At 45.0% G+C, this 12,406-nt stretch overlaps 1 protein-coding gene across 5 annotated transcripts in view; it reads left to right on the top strand.

The window, feature by feature from the left end:
- The window catches only part of LOC100511376 (E3 SUMO-protein ligase RanBP2), a 69,967-nt gene continuing 59,508 nt past the window's right edge, over positions 1,948-12,406 (top strand). For 4 of the 5 annotated variants that reach the window (XM_013995883.2, XM_013995882.2, XM_005662337.3 and 1 more), the window contains exons 1-2: positions 1,948-2,127; positions 12,110-12,177. In XM_013995883.2, coding sequence (XP_013851337.1) covers positions 2,056-2,127; positions 12,110-12,177 — 140 coding nt within the window. In that variant the 5' untranslated portion in view covers positions 1,948-2,055. The remainder of the gene's footprint in view (positions 2,128-12,109; positions 12,178-12,406) is intronic. The other variant, XM_021087106.1, reaches the window with a different exon arrangement.

The following is a 12,406-nucleotide window of genomic DNA, read 5'->3' as shown; positions in this document are numbered from 1 at the left end:
GAAGAGACTCATCCCCCCATTTGGCAAAAACCAAGGTTTCAAAGCATAATAAATGTACTTAAGGAAAGCCTTTTTTTTTTTTTTTTCTCTTTTTAGGCCACACCCATGGCATGTGGAGGTTCCCAGGCTAGGGGTTGAATTGGAGCTGCAGCTGCTGGACCACATCACAGCCACACAACGCAGGATCCTTAACCCACTGAGCAAGGCCAGGGATCGAACTTGCAATCTCATGGTTCCTAGTCACATTCGTTTCCCCTGTGCCATGACGGAAACTCCAAGGAAAGCCTTTTGAGAACGTCAAGATTTTCTCTTCAGCCTACTTCTTTTCTGTATCTTCAACTACAGCAGATTAAAAGTAGTCATTTTACTAGGTGTGCTTGGGAAAATTGCTTGACCATTCACGCCCTTTGTTTCTTTATAGGTCAATTTATGCACAATAATAAGAGTAACTTCACGAAATTGCTGGGAGAATCAAATGAAATTCACTTGCAAGTAAGCTTTGGCTATTATCACCAACACTGTCCACAAGGCTTATGACAGCCAAGTTGCCACAGAACCCAGTCCTACGACTTCACCTGCAGGCTGGGCATCTCCACTTGAATACACAAATGGAAACTCAGGTGAAATAAATCAACACCTAAAGTGAGATATTCCATCCAGGACCAGTTTTCTTTACACTGTACTTCCGTTAATTATGCCAATCCCAGTAGCAACCTCACAATTGATCCTGAACCCAGTTCCCTCTGCTTACAGCTCAACAGGCCAGTACATCGGGATACTGAGGCCAGGAATAATGACTTTAATTGGAAAGCCGGCAGACTAGTGTCTCAAAAAAACCATCTTGCCTTTCTCTGAATTCAGGTTCCTTTTGTACAGAGAAAGGGGAGGGGGAGAGGCCAGTGGTCACTCACCAATGGTCCCTTGCTTGGGGGAAAGGCCCACTGCAATGCTGACCTGAGGCTGAGCAGGACCACTAAAGTTCACCCACTAACAGTGGCTTGTTTACAGAATCATTCCTGCCTTAGTACTCTTATTCATATCCAAAATGACTGAAATGAAATAGGACGGGCTGATTTTCCCTCTTTACAGAGGCAGTAATTGGTCATTGCCAAGTTTGGAAAATGGGAGTTCCCATTGTGGCCCAGCAGTAACAAATCTGGCTAGTATCACAAATACCATGAGGGCTCCGGTTAGATCCCTGGCCCTGCTCTGTGGGTGTTGCCTGAGCTGTGGTGTAGGCTGGCAGCTGGAGCTCGGATTTGACCCCTGGCCTGGGAAGTTCCATACGCCGCAGGTGAGGCCCATAAAAAGCCAAAAAAAAAAAAAAAAAAAAAAAGAAGGAAGTTTGGAAAATGGAAAAATAAAAAAGGATAGATTCTAAGTGGCCAGGCGACTTTTAAGTGTTGGATAAAACCATAAAGTCTATAAGCAAAAAATAAAAATAAACCATAACTATAAATTCTAAACTCCCTGTATACACTGATGTGATCTGCTGAAATCTGAAACCTACTGAAAACACCTTATTTTTGCTTTGTAAGGCTACACCCAAGGAATACTGAAATTCCCAGGATAGGTGCTGAATCAGAGCTGTAGCTGCCCGCCTACACCATGGCCACAGCAACGCGGCATCCTTGTACCATTGAGCTAGGGCAGGGATCGAACCGGAGCCCTCATGAATATTGGTCGGGCTCTTTTCTATGGAAGCACAACAGGAGCTCCGGAAGACGCTTTCTAAACGCCTACGACTGGCGCCGAGGTGTGACTGTTAGGAACGTCCGTGGGTTGGACCAGTCCCCGTCGCCTCGTTGTCACTACGTCACCTTCGCATTCCCGCGCACCTCGCTAGCATAGTCACCACCGAACGCCGGCGCCCGAGGGCCTGCGCGGCGCACAGTGATGACGCAACACGCACGTACGCACGCATGCACGCACGCGTGTCTGCCCCTCGCCGGCTACGGAGCTGCGTCACGGACCTTCGGGCGCCGAGCTCCTGAGACGGCGGCAGCTGCGGCCTCGGCGCTGGCGTCCCTCGCGCGGACCCCGCTCGGCGGCGCGATGCGGCGTAGCAAGGCGGACGTGGAGCGGTACATCGCCTCAGTGCAGGGCTCCGCTCCGTCGCCCCGAGAGGTGAGCGGGATGGGCGCGCGGCCTCCGGGCGGGCCGCGGCGCCATGGCTCCCACTGAGGCGCGGCCGGCGCGCGGGGGGCGGGGAGGCGGCGGGCGGGCGTTGGCGCGGCGCTCCCTTCTGCTTTTCCTTCTCCTTCTCTTCCTCTTCGTCCTCTACGGCGCCCGGCCGGCCCCGCTGTGCCCACTGCCCGGGCTCCACGCCGAGGCGCTGCCGCTTCGGCGCGGCCGCCTCGCCATCCCTCACACTCTGCATTGGAAGCTGCTTTTGCCGACTTTCGTTTTCCCGCTGGGTCGCGGGGGTTCTGAGTTCCTTCCCGGGCCTTATTGCTGGGGTAGACGTAGATGTCTCTTAGGGTACTTCCCCTTGTTCCCACGTAGGGAGTTGGCCACATCGTGGATCCGACCGGACGTGGTGCCTAGAGGGGACGGGGACGGGGACGGCGAGTAGGGGGTGGGCGCAGGATCCCGAGTCACTTCCCTGGGGTGGAGTCATAGCTATGCTGGACACAGGCTGTGGGATTTGAAGCAAGTTCTGTTTATTTCGTTAATAGGGCGGAATCAGGCTACTGATAGGAGTTTTTAGTATGTCCCGTGTTAAACATTAACGGAAGTGTTTAGCGCATTAAGTGCTCGCAGTAGATATGGGTGTTAAAGTACAGTCATTTAAGGTGTTCCGGGTAGGGGAACTTCCATATGCTGCGGGCCTGGCTCTTAAAAATAAATAAATAAATACATAAAAATGGAAAAGAAAGGTGTTTTTTTTTTTTTTTTTTTAGTGCCATCTTGACAGTTGTGTATTGCTGTTGTCATAAACTTCCTCTGTCTTTCAAATTATGAATTCGTGGGAGGTCCCTGGTAGCCTAGTGGTTAAGGATCTGGTGTCACTGCTGTGGTTCAGGGTCAGTCTCTAGCCCAGGAACTCGCGCATGCCGCGAGGATCAACGCAGGATCCAAGCCACATCTGCAACCCACACCGCAGCTCACTATACCGCAGCTCATTTAAAAAAAAAAAGTATGAATTTGTGGGTTGGGGAAGAAAGGCTCTGTATATTCAATTCTGGTGTATTCCTCTTTTTGCTTTTTATTTATTTAGTCTTTTTAGGGCCGCATCTGCGGCATATGGAGGTTCCCAAGCTAGGGTCCAATCGGAGCTGTACCTGCCAGCCTAGCCAGAGCCACAGCAACGCCAAATCCCACCACGTCTGCGACCTACACCACAGCTCCCGGCAACTCCAGATCCTCAACCCATTGAGTAAGGCCAGGGATCAAACCCTCAACCTCATGGTTCTTTGCTTTTTAAAATCGTTTCTTGCTAACTACAGTTCTATCCTTCTTGACCTGTTTTTCTCGGGTGTTTAAGATTCCTGAATGAAGGTTAAGACTGTCTGTAGTTCGAGTACATACTATTAAGGCTGTACAGTAAATACTGTCATAATAACATTATGTGGAATTATTTCTTAGGTGTATGTCACTGTTTTGACATAAAATTAGAACATACATATATTTTTTGTTTTGTTTCATTTTTAGGGCCACACCTGTGGCACATGGAAGTTCCCAGGCTAGGGGTTGAATCAGAGCTGCAGCTGCTGGGCTACACCACAGCCAAGCAGGATCCAAGCCGCATCTTCGACCTACACCGCAGCTCACTACCCTGCAGCTCACAGCAATGACTGATCCTTAACCCACTGAGCAGGGCCAGAGTTCAAACCCACATCCTCATGGATACTAGTTGGATTTGTTATCACTGAGCCACATGGGAACTCCTAAAATTAAAGTATATTTTCATCAGCTTTATTGAGGAGTAATTTACATGCCATACAACTCATCATTCAAAATGTACAGTTTAGGAGTTCCCATCATGGTGCAGCGGAAACGAATCCGGCTAGGAACCACGAGGTTGCGGGTTTGATCCCTGGCCTCTCTCAGTGGGTTAAGGATCTGGTGTTGCTGGGAGCTGTGGTGTAGGTTGCAGACATGGCTTGGATCTGGCATTGCTGTGGCTCTGTTGTAGGCCAGAGGCTACAGCTCTGATTCAACCCCTAGCCTGGGAATCTCCGTATGCCTCAGGTGCGGCCCTAAAAAGAAAAAAAAAAAAGTACAGTGTAATGAGTTTTGGTACATTATATTGTTGATGTTTTAAATTATGGTAAACCAGGTGTAACAAAATTTGCCCATTTTAACTACTTTTACGTGTGTAATTCGGTAGTGTTAATTGCACAGGTAATGTGCCACTTTCACTACTATTTCCAAAATTTTTCATCACCACAAACAGAAACTTTGTAACTCTTGAGTGATAACTCCCTAGGTTCCTCTTCTCCCTAACTAACCCCCGGTTACATTTAATTTACTTCTGTATGAATTTGCCTATTTTATTTTATTTTGTTTTATGTTTTTGCTTTTTAGGGCTGCACCCACGGCAAATGGAGGTTCCCAGGCTAGGGGTCAAATCAAAGGTACAACTGCCAGCTTACGCCAGAGCACAGCAGTGCCAGAAGCGAGCCGCGTCTGCAACCTGCACCACAGCTCATAGCAATGCTGGATCCTTAACCCACTGATCAAGGCCATGGATCAAACCCATGTCTTCATGGATACTAGTTGGGTTTGTTAACCACTGAGCTACGACAGGAACTCCCCATCACCATCTATTGAAGAGACTCTTCTTTTTCCATTGAGTGGACTTGGCACGTTTGTCAGAAATCAGTTGGCAGTAGCTTTATGGGTTTATTTTTGAGCTCTCAATTTTGTTTCATTAGTTTGTTATGTCCATTCTTATGTCATTACCACGTTGTGTAATGTGGTAGTGCTGTAGTGTTGTAGTTCAGTTTGAAATTGGGAAGTGGTGAGTTTTCCAACTTTGTTCTATTTCAAGGATGTCTGTTTGGGGCCCCTGCAGTTCCATATGAATATAAGGATTGCTGTTCCCATTTCTGTAGAAAGGGTTATTTTTCATTGGCACTGCATTGACTCTAGATTGCTTTCGGTAGTTGACAATGTTAGGTCATCCATTCATGAATACGTCTTCCTCTACTTAGGTCTTTTATTTTTTTCAACAGTGTTTTAATTTTTCATTATATGGGTTTTTCACCCCCCTGGTTAAATTTATTCCCAGGTACTTTATTCTTTTACGTGCTCTTGTAAATGGGGCTGCTTTCTTAATTACCTCTTTTGCTTGTTCAGCACAGGTGACTTTTGTCTGTTGATCTTGTCCCCTGCAGTGTTGCTGTTTTGGTTTCTTAGCTCTAGGTTTTTTTTTGCATGTGTGGATTCTTTGTGATTTTCTCTATATAGGATTGTATCATCATATTAATAGAGATAGTTTCATTTTTTTCCTTTCAATTCAAATTTGGATGTTTTTTATTTCTTTTTCCTGTCTAAGTATTCTAACTAGAGCTTCCAATACAATATTAACTAGGAGAGGTGAAAGCCAGACTTCCCACTATGACACAGTGGGTTGGGAATCTGACTGCAGCAGCCCTGGTCTCTGCAGAGGTGTGGGTTAGATCCCCAGGCAGGTGCAGTGGGTTTAAAAGGAGCTAGCATTGTCGAAGCTGTGCCTTGCATTCAGTCCTTGGCCCAAGAACTTCCCTATGCCGTGGGTGCAGCCATTAAAAAAAAAAAGTGGTGAAAGGCATTCCTAATCTTGGGGAAAGCCTTTAATCTTTTATCACTGCTAAAAGATACTAGCTGTGGGCTTTTCACTAATGGCTTTTATAATGTTGTGGATATTCTTTGCTTTTTGAGAGAATCCTTGTATCCATAGTTTTCTGAGAATTTTTAGTCACGGATGGGTATTGGGTTTTGTCACATGCTTTTTTTGGTAGCATTTGAGATGATTGTGTGGTTTATTTCCTTTGCTCTTTTAATGTGATGTATTAATTTATTCATTTTCTTGTATTGAGCCCCTCCTTGCATTTCTGGTATAAATCCCATTCGATTATAGTGTGTAATACTTTTAACATCCTCTTAGATTCATTTTGCTGAGGGTACTTGGTTGAGAATTAGAGTTAAGAATTCTTTTTTTTGGAGTTCCCATCGTGGCGCAGTGGAAACGAATCCGACTAGGAACCATGAGGTTGCGGGTTTGGTCCCTGGCCTTGCTCAGTGGGTTAAGGATGTGGCGTTGCTGTGAGCTGTGGGTCGCAGATGTGGCTCGGATCCCACACTGCTGTGGCTGTGGTGTGGGCCGGTGGCTGTAGCTTTGATTGGACCCCTGGCCTGGAAACCTCCATGTGCTGCAGGTGTGGCCCTAAAAAGCAAAAAAAAAAAAAAAAAAAAATTCTTTTATTTAAAAATTTTTTTTCTTCTTTTTCTTTTTAGGGCCACACCCATGGCATATGGAGGTTCCCAGGCCTAGGGATCTAATTGGAGCTACAGCTGCTGGCTTACAACGCAGCCATAGCAACTCAAGATCCAGGTCTCGTCTTCGACCTATACGGCAGTTCACATCAAAGCCAGGTCCTTAACCCACTGTGTGAAGCCAGGTACCCAACCCACAATCTCATGGTTCTTAGTCGGATTTGTTTCTGCTGCACCATGACAGAAACTCCAAGAATTCTTTTTTAAATTAGACTTTTTGGAGTTCCCGTCGTGGCGCAGTGGTTAATGAATCCGACTAGGAACCATGAGGTTGCAGGTTCGGTCCCTGGCCTTGCTCAGTGGGTTAAGGATCTGGCGTTGCCGTGAGCTGTGGTGTAGGTTGCAGACTCGGCTCGGATCCCGAGTTGCTGTGGTTCTGGCGTAGGCTGGTGGCTATAGCTTCGATTCAACCCCTAGCCTGGGAGCCTCCATATGCCGCTTGAGCGGCCCAAGAAATAGCAACAACAACAACAACAAAAGACAAAAAAAAAAAAAAAAAAATTAGACTTTTTTCCTTTCTTTCTGTCTGTCTGTCTGGTTTTTTTTTTTTTTTTTTTTTTGCTTTTCAGGGCTGCACCTGTTGTATATGGAGGTTCCCAGGCTAGGGGTTGAAACAGAGCTGCAGCTGCTGGCCTACACCACAGCCACAACCACTCAGGATCTGAGCTTCATCCTCCACCTACACCACAGCTAACAGCAATGCTGGATCCTTAACCCACCAAATAGAGGCCAGGGATCAAACCCACAACCTCACGGTTACTAGTCAAATTTGTAACCTGCCGAACAACAGTGGGAACTCCCTAATTAGACTAATTTTTTAGAATGGTACTTTCACAGAGTTCCTGTTGGGGCTCAGTGGTTAACCAGACTAGTATCCATGAGGATACAGGTTCGATCCCTGGCCTTGTTCAGCGGGTTAAGGATCCTGTGTTGCTGTGGCTGTGGTATAGGCCAGCAGCTACACCTCTGATTCTACCCCTAGCCTGGGAACCTCCATATGCTGAGGGTACAGCCTTAAAAAGACAAAAGACAAAAAAAAAAAAAAAAAGAACAGTAGTTTCACAGCAGAAATGCAGTGAAGGTAGATTTCTTCATACTCCCTGCTGTACAAGTGCATGGCCTCCGCCATTGTCAACACTTCCCCCAGAGTAGGATACTTGTTGAAAGTGATGAACCTACAATTACTATGTTCTTGTCACCCAGAGTCCACAGTTTACCTTAGGGTTCCCTCTTCATGTTGAACATTCTGTGGGTTTAAGGATGTGTATCCATCATTACTGTGTCATACAGAATAGTTTCACTGCCCTCAAAATCTCTGTGCTTGGCCTCCTCATCCCTTCTTTCTCCCAGCTACTGGCAACCACTGATTTTTTTATTATCTGCATAGTTTTGCCCTTTCCAAAATGTCATATAGTCGAATCATACAGAATGTAGTCTTTTTAAAATGACTTCTTTTACTTAGTAGTAAAGATTTAAGTCTTCTCCATGTTTCTTTTTATTGGTTCCATTGCCACCTGAAATGCCACTGTGCTGCTGTGTTGTCTTGCCTAGATGGGAATCTTAGAAGGATTCAGTCAGAACCTCACTGATGTCAGCCGTGACTCAGTTGCTTCTCAGGAAAGCTTATGCCCCCATTGTCTGAGCTGTGGTTCTTCCTCTTGCACTGAAACAACCCATCATTATTAGAGTGAAACCAACCTGTCCCATGAAGGTCTAAATCCTGCTCACACTGGGTGCAGATCTCAACACAGCTCTGTTAGTGAGTGAACCATTCAGTAGTAGGTGAATTCTCTTTACAAGGATGGCAAGAAGTGACATGAAGGGCCAAGTGAGGTCTCTGAATGTTTGGCTGCCTAAAGTAGGTTTATGATACCTCTTGCTTAAACTTAAAAAGGTCAAGGAGTTCCCACTGTGACGCAGTGGGTTATGCATCTGACTGCAGCGGCTTGGGTTTGATCCCAGCCTGGTGTGCATTAAAAGGATCCAGTATTGCCACAGCTGTAACTATGGCTCAGATTCAGTCTCTGACCCAGGAGCTTCCATATGCCATGGGTGCAGCCATACAGTTGAAAAAAGGAGTTCCCGTCATGGCTCGGTGGAAACGAATCTGACTAGGATTCAAGAGGACACAGGTTTGATCCCTGGCCTGACTCAGTGGGTTGAGATTCTGGCCTTGCTGTGAGCTGTGGTGTTGGTCATATGTGGCTTGGATCCCTAGTTGCTGTGGCTGTGGTGTAGGCCGGCAACTACGGCTCCGATTCAGCCCCTAGCCTGGGAACCTCCATATGTCACCGGTGTGGCCCTAAAAAGACAGAAAAAAAAGAAAAGAAAAGAAAAAACAACTGAAAAGGTCGAAAGGATTGGGAGAATCCACTTTCAGAGTCTTTAATCCTGGTGAAGATCTAGATAAAGTGAAATTTTTCCTTTTGCTTCACTGGAATTTTCTCTCTCCTTAGCTTTTGTCTGGTGTACTGGGCCCAACTCTGCTGCCCCCAAGGTGTAGAGGGAGGTGAGAGGCACTGTGGACCTTCTGTTTACTCTGCTTTTCATAGCTCTTCATGCACCAGACATAAGTAGAGTCACCCTTAACAGGGTCCTGCTTGTCAGCTCATTCTGTCACACTCATTGTCCTCTAGCCTTTGTTTGATTAAGATAGTTGGAATCTTGGTCCTTCATTCGTATGTGACTAATTAGATGATGAGGCATTTGGCTACCTTAAGAGAGTTGTAGTCACTGTTATTTATTTACCTTCATTGAATTTCTTCACTCGGACGTTGAAAGGACTGGACAGAAATTACATCACATCAATACCAGTTGCTTTTGTTTAAATTGAACATATTCCTTGGGGCCGGTGTAGTTGGAGAGATGCACTCTGGTTTTCGTCACTGGCCAGACCAAAGTATGCAAAGGGTGGATGAAGTAGGGGGGTGGGGGGACCTGGGCAGGTACCACGTCATGCTGATCTTTGGAGAAATAATGGATGCTTTCAAAGTGTAATAATGAGAGCCATACAAGGATTTAAATTTTTAAACAAAGGCACAGTGTGGTTTGTCTTATGTTTTTTTTTCTCCTGTGGGTTTTTTTTTTTTTTTTTTTTTTTTTTTTTTGTCTTTTTGTCTTTTTGGGGCCGCATATGGAGGTTCCCAGGCTAGGGCTCTAATTGGAGCTATAGCTGCTGGCCTATACCACAGCCACAGCAACGCCGGATCCTTAACCCACTGAGTGAGGCTAGGGATCGAACCTGCAACCTCATAGTTCCTAGTTGGATTCGGTTCCGCTGCGCCACGATGAGAGCTCCTGTGTTATGGTTTAATATAATACCTCTTTGGTGAATGAATGATTTTTGGGATGGGATTGGAGGAATTAGCTTTTTCAGTAGTCCCAGAGAGAGAGCGCATAGCAGGCTTGGGCTTTGGTAATATCAGTAGAGATGTATAAAAATGGATGGATTGGAGGTCTTTGGCCTAGTGGTTAAAGGATCTGGCATTGTCACTTCTGTGGTGTGAGTTTGATCCCTGGCCTGGGAACTTCTGAATCTACAGCCAAAAAAGAAAGGGTGGCTTAAGTTAATTTAGAAGGTAGAATCCGACAGGTCTTGATGATATTTTGCGTGTAAGTTTAGAGCTTAGGAGAGATGAGAGCCAGAGATACATATTTGAGAGTCACCATACCATCAGTTGTTTTCACTTCTGTGGCTCGGGTTCGATCCCTGGCATGAGAACTACATGCTGTGGGTGCGGAAAAACAAAATCCCCATATCCTCAGTAGTCTAGGTGAGATGAATTGTCTGTCCTATATGAGTATAGCTGAGAGAAGAGGATTGGGATTGGCTCCTGGGACGTGGGCATGAGGAGGAAGACGTCCTGTGAAGGAGTTGGGAAAGGAATGGGTAGAAGTCATACTGAAGAGAGTCTGTTGCTTTTGAAGTCATGAGAAGAGTATTTCAGGAAGATGGGTATGATTTAAGAGTATTTGCTGAAGATTTCATAAGGACAAATTGAAATGCTATAGTAAACAGTGGAGATTATGAAATTATTGTAGTCATCTGCCGCCTTGTCTGCCCTCGATAGCCACTTCTTCACTTTAATCAGGTTTCTGGTCAAATATCCCCCTCCCCCTTTTTTTTTTTTTTTTTTTTGTCTTTTTTTGTTGTTGTTATTGTTGTTGTTGTTGTTGCTATTTCTTGGGCCGCTCCCGCGGCATATGGAGGTTCCCAGGCTAGGGGTCAAATCGGAGCTGCAGCCACCGGCCTACGCCAGAGCCACAGCAACGCGGGATCCGAGCCGCGTCTGCAACCTACACCACAGCTCACGGCAACGCCAGATCCTTAACCCACTGAGCAAGGCCAGGGACCGAACCTGCAACCTCATGGTTCCTAGTCGGATTCGTTAACCACTGCGCCACGACGGGAACTCCCCCATTTTTTTTTTTTTTTAAGGCTGCACCCTTGGCATATGAAGTTCCCAGGCCAGGGATTGAATTTAAGCTGCAACTGCAACTTGTACCATAGCTGAGGCACTGCCAGTCCTTTAACCCACTGTGCCACAGTGGAACTCCTCAAATATCCTTTTAAGGAGACCTTTCCTGACAACCCGTTTTCTCTTCCATTTTATAAAATATTTAACGCCATTGTTTGTGCCCCTTCACCATTACCAACTAAGAAAGAAGGAACTCTGCCAGCTAGCTAGCACAGTGCTTTGTGAGATGAATACTGATTTTTAGCTTTGTTAAAATGAGGTGTGCTGTAAATGATTGATGAAATGCTGTAAAATAGCATCTCTGTGCCTTCATGTAGATTACTGTTTGCTTGTCACCCTTCCTGAAATGCAGGCTTAGTGCATGAAGACAGCAATTGTTCACTGCCACGTCCCCAGTGCCCAGAATGGTGCTTGGTGAATAGTGGGCACAATATCCACATTTTTTAGGAATAAAATCAATAAATGAGAACATCGGTTGCTTTGTACATTGATTTTTTTCACTTAGTGTGTTGATTTTTGTTTTTCTGTGTCTTTATATGGTTTTCAAAAGTAAGTATTTGATGGCTCTGTACTTGTGTCACGTGTGTATAACATGCTCAGGTGAGTCCCAGTGTTCTGGACTTTGGATCCTGTAGAAATAAAAGAGCCAGGGTGTGGACTTGGATTATTACCAGAAGAATCCAGTTTTTATTTCTACCTCTTCAGTTCCTTAAATGTAAGATAATGACTGGCAGAGAGTCGCTAAATGGACCAGGGAACCCCCAGTGCCTCATAGGTCTCCATGAAGGCTCGCATGTGGTAGGAAGAATGAGGGCTCTGCTACCCTGGAAAAGTGGGTTTCTGTCTGTTTGCTTATTTGTAATGTGAGAGACTGGCATCACATGCTTTCTGAGATTTCTTGCTGATATAAATTCATAATTTCTGATGTTATCGTGCTGTTCTTGAATTTTTGTTTCATGAGAATTAGAAAACATGGACCCATGGCTTTTAGAACATGTGTGCATTTCTACAGGTGATTTTTTTAACCTTGTAAGTGAACAAAAATAAAATATATTAATGTTAATCTTGCTAGGATAGATTTCAGTTCTTGTGAAAAATTATGCAAAATTCAAAATATGGAAAGTATAATAATTCTTAATTTTTTTTAGAAGTCAATGAAAGGATTCTATTTTGCGAAGCTGTATTATGAAGCTAAAGAATATGATCTTGCTAAAAAGTAAGTACCAAGCTGTAGACATGCCTTAATTTTCTAAAGACAGTGTGTTTACCTCACGTTCTTCTTTGAAATGTATAAAAAAACATTTTTAAGCAGTTCTTTCTAAGTATGTCCTGGAAGTAAGGGATTGATCACTCTATCTACCAGATTGAGGGGCCACTCTGGATTCCTTGAAGATTAAGCTTAGAATGATACTTTCTACATGTCTGCTGTTTATATATACCCAGGA

This window comes from Sus scrofa, chromosome 3 (genome assembly GCF_000003025.6).
Source record: "Sus scrofa isolate TJ Tabasco breed Duroc chromosome 3, Sscrofa11.1, whole genome shotgun sequence".
In the NCBI taxonomy this organism is placed as follows: Eukaryota; Metazoa; Chordata; class Mammalia; order Artiodactyla; family Suidae; genus Sus; species Sus scrofa.
Note: the sequence above shows the minus strand (reverse complement) of the source record. Positions and strands in the feature narration are given on the sequence as shown.